The sequence below is a fragment of the Pelodiscus sinensis genome, chromosome 15 (genome assembly GCF_052426305.1).
Source record: "Pelodiscus sinensis isolate ZL-2025 chromosome 15, ASM5242630v1, whole genome shotgun sequence".
Lineage (NCBI taxonomy): Eukaryota > Metazoa > Chordata > Testudines > Trionychidae > Pelodiscus > Pelodiscus sinensis.
The window spans coordinates 36,694,021-36,711,680 of NC_143066.1; the positions used below are offsets into that span (position 1 = coordinate 36,694,021).

The following is a 17,660-nucleotide window of genomic DNA, read 5'->3' on the forward strand; positions in this document are numbered from 1 at the left end:
CCTTTACCTGCCCTAAATTGTCAAAGTTGTACTTCTGCCGGACCCATCGGTAGTGTGCACTGGTGCAGTCGGCTTTAGTGGAGATGTTTCTCGTGTCTGGTCCTTCACAGTAGTAGAACTTACCCTTGAAGAGCTGAAATTGAAGAGGGGAGGGAGAGAGAAAAGGTCTTAAAAAAATACAGAGATATACCTAACTCAGGGTACGTCTACACTAGCCCCCTAGTACGAACTAGGGAGACTAATGAGGGCGACCGAAATTGCAAATGAAAAGCGGGATTTAAATATCCCACGCTTCATTAGCATGTTCCCGGGCGGTCGCCATTTTGGAAATTGACTAGCCCGGAATAACTGCCCACGTCTACACGCGGCAGTGAAACGGGAGTTCGAAATAAAGCCCTTAATTTGAATTAGTTGTTAAATCTCACTCCAGGAGGAATAACAGCTAATTCGAGTTAGGCCTTTACTTCGAACTCCCATTTCACTGCCGCGTGTAGACGCGGGCAGTTAGTCCGGGCTAGTCAATTTCCAAAATGGCAACCACCTGGGAACATGCTAATGAAGCACAGGATATTTAATCCCATGCTTCAGCTGCAATTTCAGTCACCCTCATTAGCCTCCCTAGTTCCAACTAGGGGGCTAGTGTAGACATCCCCTCATAGAGCTGGAAGGGACCTTGAGAAGTAATTAACTCTAGTCCCTTACCCTCATGACAGGACCAAGTACCATCCCCAACAAATCTGCCCCAGATCCCTAAACAGCCTCCTCAAGGATTGAACTCACAACCCTGGGTTTAGCAGGCCAATACTCAAACCACTGAGCTATCCCTCCCACCAGGGTGGGGCTCAACCAGGCCTGGCCACTTTGTTCTGCTCCAATGACAGACCCTTGGCTGGGATTTGGGATTCCTTCCCTCGTCCCCTGAGCTGGGGTCCCCTTCTTCAGGCACAAAGCCTGAAACCCCTCTGCTGGGTGAGGACGACTTCAGGTCCCTGGAGGCATCGGAGCGGCTTGCCTCAGACAGCTGGAGAAAGGAAGTTGTGAAGGGCCCTGTGTTGTGTTGGCGGGCGAGAAGGGGCTTTCTGAACGAGTGCCTGGGTCGCGCAGGGATAGACTTACCTGCACCCCTAAGATCCCGAAGATAATGAAGAAAGCACAGCAGATGAGCACAATATTGCCAATGGGCCTCAGGGAGGATATCAACGTCTCCACCACCAGCTTGAGACCTGGGGCTCTGCTGATGACTCTGGGGGGACAAAAAAAACCCCCCAAAAAACCCAGGATGGCACTCAGAGACTCCTAGAATCACAGGGCGACAGGACCACAAGGGTCATGTAGCCTAACCCCCCTTGGCCCGACTTTATTCCTCTTCCTTCTCCTTGTGGGCAGTCAGGCTGACATAACCCTTCTTTACCGCCCCTGTATTGGTATAATACAGGCCTGGGCAAAATATGGGCCATAGGCCAGATCTGGCCCACCAAGCTGCCGGATCTGGCCTGCAAGAGCCTCCGCCGGCTCCCTGCCTGCCCTGCCCCTGCTCTGCACTCAGTAAAGCCGGCTGCGGGCCATGTGTATGTTTCTGAATGCTGAGAGCCCGGGGGGGGGGGTTCTCCCCCTGCCCCCAGTAGCTCCCACTGGCTGGTTTCTGGCCAATAGCAGCTGCCCGTTTGTAGGATAGGCAGCATGTGAAGTGCCCCTCCCCTTTCTTCCCCTGGGCTCACAGCAGCAAACATGGCCCCTGCAGCTCCTCTGAGCATGTACAAGGGTGTGGAAGGCAGGGATCCTGGCTAAGGAATATGCTGGGCTGCTGGCTGGGAGCTGCCCAGGTAAGCACCTAGCAACCAGAGCCCATCTCTGGCACCCCAGCCCCTCCCACCCTCAACCCTCTGGCCCCTCCTGCATCCCTACTCCGTGTAACCCAAATCTTCTGTGCCCCTCTTCCAGCCCTATACACCTTGGCAGACACTGCACCCCCTCCTATACTCCTCCTCAAGTCACAACCCCCTCCGCTATCCCAGGCCACAACCAAATCCCCCCCCCTCCTCTTCCCCTTCCCCCTCCCGTAATCCTGCCCCAGGTTACAACCCCATCCCAGACCTTGAACTCCCACCTCCTCCTCCCCTCCTCCAGGCCACAGTCCTCTCCTGCACTCATACCCCTCCCAGACCCTGTACCCCAATCCCCTGTCCCAGGTCACAACCCAAACCTCTGCACCCCTAGGTCACACTCCCCTCCCAGATCCTGCACCCCCTCCTGCACTTCAGTCTGCTGCCCAGGTTACAAACGCCTCCTTCACCCAAACTCCCTCCCAGATCCCACACCCCAATCCCATACCCCAAGCTCCCTTCTGCACCCAGCCTCCATCCCAGACCCCCACACCTTCTCCATTAATATAATGGAAAAGTGCAGCCCTTGACCACTTACCAAATTCTTGGAGTGCCCCCCCCATTAAAAATTATTGCCCACCCTGGTATAGTCTATTTTGCTATCCTATTCTATAGCTCCTTTCATCAGTTGGTTTCAAAGTGCTGCCCAGGTGTTAATCAGTTAAGCCTCATAACATGCCTTTGAAACAGGCAAGTGATCATGGATCACTCTTCTCTCGGGGTTACTATGCAAGGCTCTTTGCACACTCAGGCAGATGACTCTCCGTTGGCTACAGTTGGCTCCCATTTTGAAAGTTATCTTTGCCTTCTTGAGAGCTGGAGACAGGGCTGGGTGTCCATTCAGACTAAGGCCACCTCCCACCCTTCTGGGGGGCCTTAAAAAGAGAGCAAGTGTATTTTAAAGGGCCTTCGTATATGTGAGAACCAGGCATTTATTTTAAAACAACTCCGAATGCAGTTGTGTGGCAACGGAAAAAAACCAAGGCTGCATCACAACAGGGTGCCCTGGCTCCAGAGTTAGTTGCATGCTCCCAATTACCCTTTCAGAAGAGACGGAGAGGGGGTGAAATTCAATTTTAAAACCAAAAGGGGAATACTTAGTTTGCACAATGAATAATGAAACTGTGGAACTCAGTGCCACAAGATTTCAGTGAGATCAAAGGTCTAGCCGGGTTCTAGAAATGATCAGACATTTATATAGACAATGAGAACAGACACAGTTATATTAGACAGCATAAAAATGTATACATCCGCCTGCTGCAGGGCACCAGGTCTGTGACTGATGAAGACTGGGAAGGAATAACTCCTAGGGGCAGCTTGTTTCACAATTGTCCACTAACAGGTTTCTAGAACCTTCCTCTGAAATACTGGCCACCAGCAGAGACAGGATGCTGAAGCACTGGCCTGATCTGGAATGGAAGAGGTTGGGTGCAGTGGCCCTATACCAAGCCTGTGCACTTTGCCCCGAAATGCCACGTATGTCAATTTGTTCTAGCAGCATCTCATTCCCGGCATGGCTGGAAAGCAAGTCTTAGCCTCCATTCTGCAGATGGAGACACTCAAGTCGAGGGGTGGTTAAGTGAGGCAACCGAGAGAGTCCGTACATGCTGGAGAGGCAGCGGAAGAGCACGGCAGCTGAGGCTCATGGTCCCGGGCTCAGATCTTTACAACATCCCTCTCTTGGAAAGTACTCGGCTGTCCCATCATTGGAAACGCTCGGGGAGGCTAACGAACCGAGGGCGTAGTCCCCCAATGTGCCGAGCGCCTTGGCCCCAGTCCAGTCAGGCACTTAAGCACATATTTTACGTGCTGTCACTGGGACCACTCACGCACTTAGTTAAGCACAGGCATAAGTGCTTTGCTCCGGGGGGGCCGAGGAGGGGATCCTTGGTGAGGAGAGATTAATAAAAATGGGGCTTTTCAGCTTGGAAAAGAGGAGACTAAGGGAGGATATGATAGAGGTCTATGAAATCATGACCAGCACGGAGACTTGCTCCCATAACACAAGATGTAGGGGGTCACCAAAAAAATGAATAGGTAGCAGGTTTAAAACAAACAAAAGGAAGTTTATCTTCATGCAGCACACAGTCAACCTGTGGAACTCCTTGCCAGGGGATGTTGTGAAGACCAGGACTTATAACAGGGCTCAAAAAAGAACTAGATAAATTCATGGAGGATCGGTCCAACAATGGGTAGGAATCTGTTTGTCAGAAGCTGGGAATGGGCAACAAAGGAGGGAACACTGGATGATTCCCTGTTCTGTTCATTCCCTCTGCGTGTTTCAAAGGGGAAGCTGCTGTGGAGCCAGGGTCAGTTGGAGAGCCCCCGCTGGGGACTCTTGTGCATTTCAAAACAGGCACACCACGTGCAGCCCGGAGTCAGATCCGCATTCCTCCTTTGCGGAAGTGCCTATGGACTAGTCGATGGCTATTCCATCGACTAGTCAATTAACCGCATTTTAACCTCCTTAATACTAATAGGATGGATAGAGGCAAACAGCTGTTCTCTCTGAGGAGACCACAAGTTTCTGGAAGCACCTATCTTGTTTCCAAAGAATATCACGAGAAAGTGCATGTGTTTGTGTTAGGCATGACGCAAAATGGGAGAAGGCAAAGTGAGCTGATAAGACTTCCCCAGGGATTTCTACTCTCCTCCTCCCTTTATTACTGCGCTATCAAACAAAATACAAATTCCCTTTATTCCGCTTTCAAATACTGAATCCATCACCTTTTGTCTTCCTAGCCGGCCGCTCCATTGTGTCTAGGTGGTATTAGATAGACACACACAGGAGAAAGACTACAGAAGCGGAAGCTTATCAAATTATTGCCAGCATCTGTTTAATTGCCAATTCACTCCTAGCCAATGCCAACTCACTTGGGAATGGCTGTAAGGTTGTGTACACGTCACTTGGATTAAGGAACCTGCCTGATGTGTAAAGTTATGATAAAAATGCGGCATGAGGAAGGCATTCATCATACACACAGTGCAAGACTGATAAGAAGTCCTCGCTCCAGACCAAGGCAGCTCTTCTAGATAATGGTGAAGACAAAGTACCCGTCGTTTCAGACTTCCTCATGGGTGCTGAGAATGTGCATAGACAACAGATGTACCTAAACCCAGTTGAGATTCACGTTCATTGCCTTCCGGCACTAAGCAATTGGACACTCAAATATTTCTCCCACACTGCTGTGGGCGTGTGTACCCTGGCTTTGTTTAAACTGGTTTAAAAAACACAAATGAGTTATTGGTTTCAGACGGGCCACACTGGGTTTTTAGTCTGTAAATTGATTGATGGAAGATAAACAGACCAAAGCCAAGCTCACAGCAATATAAGAAACAGAGGCTGTATCAAAACTTGTAGATGGTATCATGAGTATTCGTGGGTTGTGCCCACGAACACTCACGATACCATCCACATGTTTTGCTAGTCTTTAAGGTGCTGCTAGACTCCATTGTTTTTTAAGGTTTTCCAGTTACAGACTAACTCTGCTACCCCTCTGGAGCTTTAAAAGCTGTATCAGTTCAGCTAACCTGGTGTAAAATCATACCTTTAGCTAAACTGGTTCAACCTTGTGTGTTTAGCAGGCTTGACAATGCAAAGCTGGCCTGAAAACCTTCATGAAAACACAGCCTTGCCCTTATCATAACTTCCTATGACACTGATGTTGAAAGAGAGATGAGAATCCTGACTTGGAGTTAATCCAGAAATGTGACCGACATTTTACAACTTTGGAAGAACCCTCTACTAGTGCAATTACTTATTCTTCCATCCCGGAGCAGATTCACTACAATCTACAATCTACACTACTTGCCAATTTCAGCGAACACTCATCTCGGGTGAGAACAATTTTTATGGTCCAGTAAAATACCATTACTTTCCCCATCATTATCAGCCATTGTTCCATCAGAGCACTTTCATCACGAATTTGTAAGGATGCTATACAGTGAGATTCACTATCATTACAATTCTAATTTAGATGGTGCATGTATAATCCACACACCTGCAGGGGGAGGTGTAGTCTCATCGAGTGGCAGTTAGGCCATTTACAGAGTGAATAAGGGACTCTACAGACTTAGCTAAGAGCCAGCTGGCTTTTAGCTCATGTGGTAGAGCAGGCCTGGGCAAAATACGGCCCATGGGCTGCATTCGGCCCACCAAGCCATCGGAGTCAGCCTGCGGAGGCAGTGGGGCGCCCCAGGCAGGCTCCCTTGCTTGCCCCACACATTGCTCAGAAATGCAGCTGTGGGGTGCTTTCTCTTTATGAGTCCAGAGGGGAGGGGGAAGATTCAGACCCTGCTCTCACCCCCAGCACAATCCCATTGGCTGGTTTCTAGGCAGAAATTGGCCAATGGGAGCTGCCTGTTTGAATAACAGGCAGCCATGAAGCACAACCCTCCTGTTCAGTTACTCACTCAAGCACATGGCCAAGCAGGAAAAAACATGTAGGGAGACAGACTGGTTGGGTGCTGGCTGGTAAGTCTCCTACCCAGAACCTGCCTTTAGCCTGCCAGGCCCTCCCTTTCCTAAGCCTATGCCCTCCACTCCTGCCCCGCTACTCCACATGCACCCATACCCCCTCCCAGATCTGACACTCCAATCTCCTGCCCGAGATCACAATCCCCTCCTAACGTCGGTCACATCCCAAAACCCTGCACTCCAGTTCCCTGCCTTAGATTACAACCACCTCCCTCACTCAATTTCCCTCCTAAACTCCATTCTCCCTCCTGTACCCCAATTCCTTACCCCAAACTCCCTTCTGCACCCAACTTCCATCCCAGACCACGCTCCTCCTCCATTAATACCCTAGAAGAGTGCGGCCCTCGATCACTTTCCAAAATCTTGGAGTGGCCCTCCCATCAAAAATTATTGCCCACCCCTGTGTAGAAGCTCATGCACTAAGCTCCAGAGGTCCCAGGTTCGATTCTGCCTGCAGATGACTGGACTCTGGCAGCATTACAAGTGTGGGGGGAGGGAGGGTTTGTCCGGGGCTCAACCATACAATGTATTGAATCAATTCAGTAATCTGCGTATGTCCTACTGGGTCTTTGGAGGACTGGCCTATTGTTTGTGACCTTGGTAAGTCCCTTCCCAACCTATGCCTCAGTTTCCTTGCCTGTAAAAGAAGGACAATGCTCACTAGCTATGGGAAGCACGTTGAGGTCTATGGATGAAAAGTGCCATATGAGTGCTATCTTCACTAGTTTCATTCTTTTAAGGAAGCAAGTCTTTCTTTTGAAACTTCAGAGCAAAACAAAGGGCTCAGCAACATGGGAAGTCATGGAATGATCCAGGTGCGAATCGACGGCACACTTGCTAAGCTGCCTAGTAATGCCCCGGATGGGCACTGCCACCAGACCCTGACATGTGACTTTGTTTACTACGATTTCACATCACAGGAACCAAGCTGCATGGCGTGACTTTCTACAACAGATTCACACCATGGCATGATGTGTAATAGCTTCGTAGATAAGCTCAAACCCCACAAACCCATTTTGCCCAAGGTTTAAGTACCGGAGAGGCCTCAAAGTACGCAGCAATCTTAGGACTCGAAGGACACCCAAAATCTTCGCTCCGCCTGCTGATGCCATGGAGACGATAATGTCAATGATGGAGACAAAGACCAGGACCCCATCCAGGACATTCCAGCTGCTTTGGAGATAGGTGTTTTCCCCAGAGAAGAAGCCAAGGGCCACCACCTAGGACCAGTAGGAGAAGGATATTTAAGCTGTCACCTGGTCATTGCATCCTCGTGCCTTTTGCGTATTTGCTTTACACGCCAGAGAGGGACGGGCAGCGAAATGCAGCTCATCTTCTCTCTCAGACCAACCTCATGGTGGGTTGGCCAGTTTAGCACAGTCACAGAATTACCTTCACCATCATCTCAGCCACGAAGATGGCCGTGAAGATGTAATTGGAGACACTCAGAAAGATCCGCTCCTGTAACACAGTAAGCAATGGCAGGAGGCGGGTCATTTCAACAGCAGAACCCCAACGCCTTCCAGCCCGCAGGGTGCTCCCCCGGTGAGGCTGGGGAAAAGTTATGATGGGGATAGGAGGAGGGCGGCAGGGATGGGGAGCAGAGGCTGCTCACCATGCTGTGAGGGTCAATATCAGGCCGCTCCAGTGCAATGGTGATGCAGTTGAGAAAGATGAACACCAGAACCACGTGGTCAAACATCTTGTGGGCTATGACCTTCTGGCACATGGCTCGAAACCTGGGGGAAGAGGCATACAAGAAGCGGTCATGGCTGGAAGCCAGTCTGGATCAGCAAGGTTGGAACTCACCCCTTGAACTGGAATTTCCTTTCCTGAGAGAGTCCTTAAAATCCTTCAGTGGTATCTCTCTCAGGCTATGTCTACACTTCAGAGTTTTTGTGCAAAAACTCACAGAGCATCCACACCTCAAGTGCGTTTTTGTGCAAGAAAATTTATGGTGAATCAACAGAACAGAGGCATTTTTGCTGTATAGGTATTCCTCTTTCTACAAGGAATAACTCCTTTTTGCACAAGAGCTCTTGTGCCAAAAGATGTGTGTGGACGGGAAACGGGTTTTTTTTTTTTGCACAAAAGCAGCCTATTGAAAGAAGCACAGGTGCCCTGGTGGCCATTCTGTTCATTGCAATCAGAGCTTTCTTGTGAAAGAGCATCCATGCAGTCTGGACACTGTCTTGTGCAAAAGCGCATCACTTTTCCGATGCGCGTTTGCAGTGTGGACGCGTTCTGACGCAAGAAGTTTTTGTGGACGATCTCTTCCGCAACAAGCTTCTTGTGCAAGAAGCCTGTAGCGTAGACGTAGCCTAAAGGTGCTGAGAAAGGACTTTGCTGTGCATGGTTTGCTGCATTCATTATCATTGAGATAACCAAGGAGTGATGCTATTTATTTGAATTGTATTAATAAGTCACCTCAGCTTCCTGCCAAGGTGCCGACGGTCCTGTCCAGTGAGTCTACCAGTCACAGAGACATTCCTTAGAGCACCAGGGGCCAATTTCTGCCATTTTTTTACCTCAATCCTCATCCAAGAGTTTTGCTAAAGACTAAAACTGGAGTCTGGAACACCACTTGCTGTGGTAGAAGCCAACAGAACGGCTGGGGACGAGAAACGGAAACCTGGCAAGGATTCCCTCACCGAATTCTTTCCCCCTCAGTCGGGTATGTCCTGCCCCATGGCATGAGCTTCTCCCAAGCCCCAGTTTTCAGTCACCAGCCCACGCAGCAGATTGGGATTTCTTACCGATTCTGAGGAGAAAACAAGTAGAGGGACCAGTCTTCATGATTCTTGCACCACTCTGGCTTGTAGGGCTCCAGGGCTTTACGAATCCTGTAGCAGTAGCTCTGGAGAGAACAAAGAAATGGCTCTTTTCCTAGCTCTTCGGGGTCCCTCTATCCTTCTCAACTGAACCTCTGAATTCTTTGCTCTAGTTTTGGAAAAGGTCGTGTTAGGTCTTCCTTTTCACAGTCTAGTTCTGCCCTGTGTCCTTATAGGGCCCCGTTACCCCAATAAAATGATGTGCCAGAGGTCCAAAGGAAGCCTGTAGCTAAGCTAGGAACTGCATTCAGGCTTCCCCATGTCCCAGTCCAATGCTTTATCCAAAATACCATCTTTCCCACCAAGCTATCAGGCTAGTAGGGAAGTGAATAAGAGACACACAACATTGTCCATGCGCAGCCAAAAGTGCAATGAAAGCATCGTTACCGGACAATCTGATCTTCAGACCAGCAGCTGGGATCGGGACTGATGCAGGCTGTTTGAAGAGCTAACCCTCTTTCTATGCATGTGGAAGGGAAACTTCCATGAACCCTACATACATGGCCAGATCTCGAAGCTCTTACTCCTCCAAAACGTCCTCCAAAATGAGCGGGAGCTGTGGGTGCTTGCTGCACCCCAAACCAATCCAATAAGGACCAAGGGGCTTCCAAGGTTCGTGGTGCTGCACGAAGTGCTTGGTAATTAATTCATTTAATCCTTGCCTATGAAATTTTTGAGCATCAGTGTAAACTTCCCTACTGAGAGGTATTGAAAATCCTGTTTGGTTGGTTTCTTTTGCAGCACCAGAACGCCGGGCCTAAGCTCTCTACCCACATCTCTGTAGTTACATCAGCACTGATAACATGGTGTCTCTCTTCTGGCTGCCATGAGGCTGGTTTGTCTATTTCGGGGAGGAATCTGTAGGGGCAAACTGGGAGCCAGTGTAATCCACATACCTAGGCTATGTTTAGACTGCGTTCCTCTTCTGAAAGAAGAAATGCAAATGAGGAAAGAGGAAATGCAAATGAAGCACTTTCTCACACTTAATTTGCATATCCTCTTCTGATCCTTTTTCCAGAAGAGGTTTTTTCGGAAAAAAAAAGCAGTCTAGACGGGGGGTTTTGCGCAAACCCCCCCTTTTTCGAAAGAACCCTGTAAACCTCATTTTTTGAGGAAGAAGGGTTCTTTCGAAAAAGGGGATTTTTGCGTGAAAACCCCCATCTAGACTGCATTTTTTTCGGGAAAAAAAAAACTTCCGAAAAAAGGATCGGAAGAGGCTATGCAAATTAAGTGTGAGAAAATGCTAATCAGCGCTTCATTTACATTTCCTCTTTCCTCATTTGCATTTCCTCTTTTGGAAGAGGAAAGCCATCTAGACGTAGCCCTACTGTGGTTCATTGTCCCACCCAGTGGAACTTAGACCACTACTAGTGAGAACTACGAACAAGGGAGCTTTATCGCTCAAGCTGTAGAGGCTCCTACACTGAGGTCCCAGGTTCAAATCTACCCGGTGAAGGTCATGCCAACAGTGACCGGAATCCTTTCAGCTTTATCCTCCCTTCACGAACTTGGGAGCAAAGTGCCTGAAATGGGGGTCAGGGTAGAGGGTTCACAACTTGCAGGGCTCTTAGGTTGGTGCTGGAGAGCAGCCGGGTTAATGCTGCCTTTGCAAAGGGTGCTTCCAGCTGCTCTGCGCCACCAGACACGTCGTTCCGTGGGGCAGGGAATCCTTTTTGGGTCGGGGGCTGTCGACCCACAGAAAAATCAGTCGGGGGCCACACACAAGTGAGAAGCCGAACAAACCCCTCACTGACGTGGTCCCCAACCAAGGCGGAGACAGACACTCCCCACATACCCCTCACACGCCAGAGCCTCGGGGGAGGGGCAGGCTAGTAGATTTTGTGTGCTTCAGCCCCATAGTGGGGCAGTGGGGGGCTGGAGGGCTGACACGGCTCCTCAGTGCTGTGGGGGGGGGGAGCCCTGAGTCTTGGGGGCTGGATCCAGGGAAGCTGGGGGTTGCATACGGCTCCTGGGCTTTAGGGTCCCCACCTCTGCTCTAGTTAAATGATGGGTGCGGGGGCGGAGGACACACCTTTGCACGGTGTTGAGATCACAACAAGTAACGTTTGGGAGGGAGTCCGGAAAGGAGGGCCGTCCACAGCCGGGGGTCGTGGCTCATGTGTTAAGTGGGGGCCCATCACCTGGACACGTTACCTCGCCTACAGGTCAGACTGTAACGGAGCCCCGGTTGGCTGACCAAACGTGCCAGGAAGGAGACACTATTTCACTGGGAACCGGACTTCCCTCGACACCAGCCCGCCGGGGGCAACGACTGTGCTCAGGCTTTGAACGAGGGAGAGGCTCCCTTCCCTCCCGAGCCGCCCCATCGCCACGGCCACTTACGTCGTCCATGTCGTCGTCGTAATCCAGGGGGTCGTCCTTGTGGCTGTCGAGGCGCAGGAAGAACTCACTGGGCACGTGCACCAGTTTGCCATTGCAGTCCTGGTACTCGGCAGGCAGCACGGCCATGGGGTTGATGCTGAGAGAGTGGCGCAGGGCAGGGAGCTGCAGGAGCTCCGGCAAATCCAAGGTGCTTCTGTAATCCAGCGACTCCGCTCGGCGGTGCAGGGCGGCTCTGCTGACCGTGCTGGACTTGGCATCGTCGGAGTCGTCGTCCGTGCTCCCTTTCCCCTCCCCGGAGAGCAAGGACTCTCTCTCGCCTGACTGGTTCTTCTTCTTCAGGCTTGGGGCCCTGCCCAGGCTGTTCCAGCTGGACCGGCGGCTTCCCCAGTTGCTGTTGGGTGCCCAGTTCGCACAGGGCGAGCTGCGGAGGCTGGACTGCGAGACGGGAAAAAACACACGTGAGATTCCCCCCTCCAGTGGAAGGGAGCAGGGAAATGGCTGGGAGGGGGAGGGATTTAACCCTGCAGTTGTGGCACAGACTGGAAGGAGGCTCCAGAGACAAGAGCGTCACTCCATTAAGCAGAATGGGGAGTTTAGGGCGAAGACAGGGCAGGCGTGGGCAGCGGGTAATGGAGTCAAGGGAAGGCACAGCCTTCCCAAATTCACCTACACGCCCCGGTCGCAGGGGAAGGAAGCCCTGGCCCTGCAGGTGGCCAGGAAGGATTGGGCTGCGAGTGGGAGGGGCTTAGCTCCAGGGGCGGGCCTTGGGTGGAAGGGGCGGGGCTAGGGCTTGCTTCCCTCAGCTGGGCCTTCACCCGTCGCCCATGGTGGGAGTGCTGGAGTCCCAGTTGAGAGCTGTCCCGCGGCCTCTCTCATCTCCATGACTCCCTTCTACTGAGGCACCGAGAAGGGACCTGGGTGCCCAGGTGAACCCACATGGAAGGCGCCCCTTTAAAGTGCCCCATTAGCATGGCTCCCACCTTTCCCTCGGCAGCATTCCTGAACCCCCTGTGGGTTTTGAGTCCATGTGGGTTTTGCCTGGGCATGCCAGCCTCCTTACCAAGTTCCCAGGACTTCCGGAATCTCAGTGCTCACAAGAGCTGCCGATTGCCCACGGCCCCGCAAATGACACACTGCACGTCGGCTTGGGGTGGGCGTCCACTTGCCTGACTCAGGGCCATACAGTAGCACGCCTGTCTTAAAGCATATTCCCCCTGGATACTCGCTGTCCCTAATGGAAACTCGAGGCTGGCGCTGCATCTGCTCCAGAGCCATTAATCTCTCAGCCAGCAGGGGAGCCCAGCCAAGGAAAATGTTATGGACTTCCCTCCTGGGGTCCTTTTACATACCACTTAATGGGAGTCCTCTTTTTTTTCTGAGAAATCGGCCACACACCCACTTAGTGGTAGGGCTGGGTCTCGTCACTGGAAATACATTCTTGTGTGTCACAGCAAGAATCACCCCCCTCTGTTCCTTAACTCCCCATTAAGCAGAATGGGGAGTTAACGGCTAAGACAGGGCAGGCATGGGCGGTAGGTAATGGAGGCAAGGAAAGGCACAGCCTTCCCAAAATCTCATTGATTCTAAGATTCCTTTACACCACTCTGGCAGCGCAAATGGGTCCAGCCCTCAGTCTCTATGCCCACCGGGTAATATGCTTTTGAACACTGACGTGATGTAGGTGCCTACATCCTATTGGCTTTCAATGGATCTTTGCAAATGTTATGGACTGGGATCATATTTTTCCTTAAATGTACACTCAGACGGCTTTTCTCCTCATAGCAAATTTTTGATCATTATTTTGTAAATGCAAATAACTCCCGGGACAAAAGCTTTCAAGGTCAGAGCCGGGAAGCCTAGAAAGAAATCTTTTTTCTGAACATTTTCCTTCTGGCACGGAAACAGAGCAGATGCCTTTAAGTAATTCTCCTTGGTTTTGATTAGGGTTCATCTCCGGGCTGCCGGTTCCATTGGGCGGGGGTGCTGCCTGTGTCCTGATTCAAGCCTTAAGCCAGCAATCCCATGTAAACCCAAGGCAAATAAGAGCCATCTCTGTTTTCTTTTCAGAAGCATTACCTCGGCTAGGCAGCTTACCACAGGTGATAACAGCTCTGCCTCAGCATGCTGCATGAAGTGCATTCATGTTCCACTGCTTTGATTCCAACATGATAGCCAAGTGACATAGTGAAAAACGGGGCAGATAAGCAGTTTTTGTCTATGAACTCTGGGCCTGCTGTTTCCACCCGCCTTCCCACCCACTGCACGGTCGTGCCACAAAATCGGCAGCCTGTTTGGTAACTCTTGCCCTCTCTCTCCCCTCACAGGGCGATTCCCTAACGATAATCCATCATTTCAGCTCTCGCTTTCCATTTGTTCCCCTCGGTAAGGAGCAGAGCAGCTCCGCGAGGGGTGAACGTGTGTTCGGATTTCTTCACGATCCTTCCGAGACCGTTTATTCCGACCGCGGACGTGGGGCCTCACATTTAGCCAATCGTTAAAATGCCACAAGGACTCTGGGCCTTGCAGCATCATCGCCCTTTCCTCCCACATGACAGGAGAGGCTTCGCGCACCTCAAGTCTGAGACCTCTGGAGGTGGGGCTGTCATTCCAGGAAGAACATGTTTCTTACCAGGGTGGTTTGCCAAACGAAACCCCCTCCAAGTCAGTGCCCAAGTATAATGCCTGGGGCTGCCTGCATTCAGTCAGTTGACCCGGCTTGTCTTTCCTTCTGACATTTTCTTCATAACAAAGGAAGCTGTTTAGGGGCACTGAGACCCACTCCCCCAGCTGTGCAGCACTCATAGACTCATAGACTTTAAGGGACCATAATGATCATCTAGTCCAACCCGCTGCACAGTACAGGCCACAGAATCTCACTCACCCCTCCTAGAATAATCCTCTCACCTAGAACTCAGATATTGAAGCCTTCAAATACTTTCAAGGCCCCAAGATGCAGAGAATCCTCCAGCTGTGATCTGTACCCCATGCTACAGAGGAAGGCGAAAAACCTCCAGGGTCTCTGCCAATCTACCCTGGAGGAAAATTCCTTCCCAATCCCAAATATGGCGATCAGCTAAACCCTGAGCATGTGGGCAAGACTCACCAGCCAGACACCCAGAAAGTTCTCTATAGTAACTCCTATCATCCCTCCATTGACCTATTTCCCACTGATAATGAATGGTCCATTAGTTACCAAGATCATGTAACCTCTTCTTCTGGGAATGAAGCAGCAAAGTCCCCAGCCTAATTTCTCCAGTGACCGCAGCACCAGCAACTCATCTTGGCTACTCTAGGCATTCCCTGTCCTGCCGGCCTTCCTGCTGCCAGACCACATAGTCTACTCAGCTTGGCACCTGGCAGTCCAGTCCATGCCTGATCTCACCTTCCCACCGATCGTCTCCCCCGTGCAACCCACGGCAGGAAAAAAAAAATCACTGCTGAGTCGCAGTGCATCATGGGATAGGCTGCCGCATGATGCCTCATGGGAGATCTAATCCAGCCAGGGAGTTGGACCAATAGGGGAGAATGAGGACGTGCTCTGGGGATGAACCCAGGAGACAGGGGCAGCCTTTTCACAAAGATGGCAAAGGGCATCTTTTGGGCCCATGGCAAATTTCAAGTCCTAGCTCCAAAGCAAGGGGGCTCTAAAGCCAGTCAGAGAGGTCACCAGAATGTTTTAACATGGGGACAAGTGATCTATTTTCCTCCAGCCTCACCCTCAGAAATGGCTAAATTGTTCTGGCGACAGGTTCCCAAACCAGTGCAGCCGGAGGCAGACACACAACATGGAAAATTCCAGCCCACAGGGCAAGCTTTTGACAAAGTGGCCATGCAGTTGTCAGCAGGGTCTTATAATGAGAACTATTGAACAACCTTAATCAGAGATAGTGCTACCAGCCCTACCTACGTTATACATGTCTATCCTCCTCCACGTTATTATATAACGGGGGGAATGGCTAACCCTGGTAACATACCAAGGACTTTTGATCGTAGCTGAGTGGATCGACCGACGCGTTGCTCCCCCTCCGCGATTCCACAAAGGTGTGCACCGAGTCCATGTGCGGCGAGCACTTTGGCGTAGGCATGGGAGTAGCAGCAGTGCGCATGATGATGGGAGGGGGCTTGGTCCCCCGGCCCTCCACGTGCCCGTTTGGGGTAATGGCAATGGAATACATCTTCATCTCTGGGAAGAAGGCAAGTGCAGTTAGGCCTCTGCTCAGGAGCTTAGCTAAGGAAGCAACCAGCACTTTTAAAACAGGCAACCCACATTTATCTCCGAGGGACTTTCCTGAATGGAAAATCCAATCGAAACTCCTGGGTGCCATCCATGCCAGGTTGACCTGTCATAGGCGATAGAAGGTCCAAGCCAGGAGCATACAGACGGCCCCAAGCTTAACAACAATCCCTAGGCCTTACATAACATTCTTCACCAGTAGGTCTCAAGCTACTTTAAATAGGAGTTGGCCGGTATCATTATCCCCATTTAACAGAGGGGAAAACTGAGGGACAGTGAGGCAAAGTGACTTTGTCCAATGTAACCTAGCAATTAAACCAAAGTCCCCTGAGCCAGATTAAATTCAGAGTTGCTCTTGACTCCAGACTTCGTATTTGCATTGAAGCTTTTGACGACAGGTATTACTGCAGAGCCAGGAAAAGGACCCACGTGTCCTGAGTTCTAGTCTGCGAGACCTTCATCATTGCTTGGTTTAAAACTCACCCTGGGCTACAAAAGGAGTTGTAGGTTCTCAGCAGGAATCAGGATTGGCATTGTGGGTCATACGGCTATTCATTTCCCCCCAAGGGAAACAGCTGTTAGTCCTCATGCGCTGGCCAAATTCCAGTCTGGATACAATATTCTTCCCATCCTGCCGTACACCGAGGTGCAGAGGGTTCATGTTTTGTACAGTGCTTTGGGTTCCTTTGGGGTGGAAGGCACTGTACAAACGTACACCGAGACCTTTAGTTACCCGTTACAGGGACAGGAAATGCTAAGGACCCCTAAACATACAGGCGACCCCCGACTTGCGACCGTCCAACCTGCAACCCCCTGCATTTACAGCCACGCTGCAGCACCGCCTACTGCCCAGCAGAGCCCCCTGGCTCCAGGAGACTACAACTCCCAGGAGGTAAAGTGGGCCAGGAACGGAACCCCTGTTCATAACATTGCCCCTATGGGCAATAAGGATTCGAGTTATGACGGCCTGACTTATGATGGTTCCAATTAGGTTGTATGTGCAGGGGTCGCCTGTATATGCATATACACATATAAAGAAAAGTTATTTATTAGTTCCCATAATAGAAGAACTAGAGGACACCAAATGAAATTAATGGGTAGCAGGTTTAAAACTAATAAAAGAAAGTTCTTCTTCACACAGCATGTAGTCAACCTATGGAACTCCTTGCCAGAGGAGGCTGTGAAGGCTAGGACTATAACAGAGTTTAAAGAGAAGCTAGATAATTTCATGGAGGTTAGGTCCATAAAAGGTTATTAGCCAGGGGATAGAATTGGTGTCCCTGGCCTCTGTTTGTCAGAGGCTGGAGAGAGATGGCAGGAGACAAATCGGTTGATCATTGTCTTCGGTCCACCCTCTCTGGGGCACCTGGTGTTGGCCACTGTCGGCAGACAGGACACTGGGCTAGATGGACCTTTGGTCTGACCCAGTACGGCCGTTCTTATGTGCTTATGTTCTTATCCTTATGCAGCAGAATAATTTAGCAAACTATTTTCCCTAAGAAGTGCTGCTAGCTAATAAAAAAGAAAGGTAGCAATTTCACCATGCTGTTTCAGCTCAATGGCAAGTGTAAGGGGGCCTCTCCTTGAAACATAGGGGCTGTCACGGCAACACAGCATCAGAGCTATTCAAAAAGCAGCATAGTGTACTTGTTAAAAATTACAGCAATTGTATGCATGATGAACATAAACAAGAGACTCTACAACAAAACTCCTTCTGCATTGCTGAGTGCAGTAAGACTGTCGCCAACGCCTGGATCCAAATACAAGGTCTGGAGACAAGAGCAGCTCTTAATTTATTCTGGCTCAGTGGAGTTTGGTTTAATGATTGCAGAAGCTGCAGTCTGGGAGAGAGGAGAGGAAGAGACCATCTGCCATACGTAGAAGAGAAGAGC

At 50.6% G+C, this 17,660-nt stretch overlaps 1 protein-coding gene across 3 annotated transcripts in view; it reads right to left on the minus strand.

The window, feature by feature from the left end:
- Nucleotides 1-17,660, minus strand: part of CACNA1H (calcium voltage-gated channel subunit alpha1 H) — a 576,049-nt gene that overhangs the window by 72,925 nt on the left and 485,464 nt on the right. For all 3 annotated transcript variants that reach the window (XM_089769319.1, XM_075899792.2, XM_089769320.1), the window contains 8 exons: nt 15,509-15,717; nt 11,535-11,969; nt 9,117-9,217; nt 7,976-8,099; nt 7,753-7,821; nt 7,396-7,580; nt 1,117-1,243; nt 8-133 (listed from right to left, as the gene is read on the minus strand). In XM_089769319.1, the coding sequence (XP_089625445.1) occupies nt 8-133; nt 1,117-1,243; nt 7,396-7,580; nt 7,753-7,821; nt 7,976-8,099; nt 9,117-9,217; nt 11,535-11,969; nt 15,509-15,717 (1,376 nt within the window). The remainder of the gene's footprint in view (nt 1-7; nt 134-1,116; nt 1,244-7,395; nt 7,581-7,752; nt 7,822-7,975; nt 8,100-9,116; nt 9,218-11,534; nt 11,970-15,508; nt 15,718-17,660) is intronic.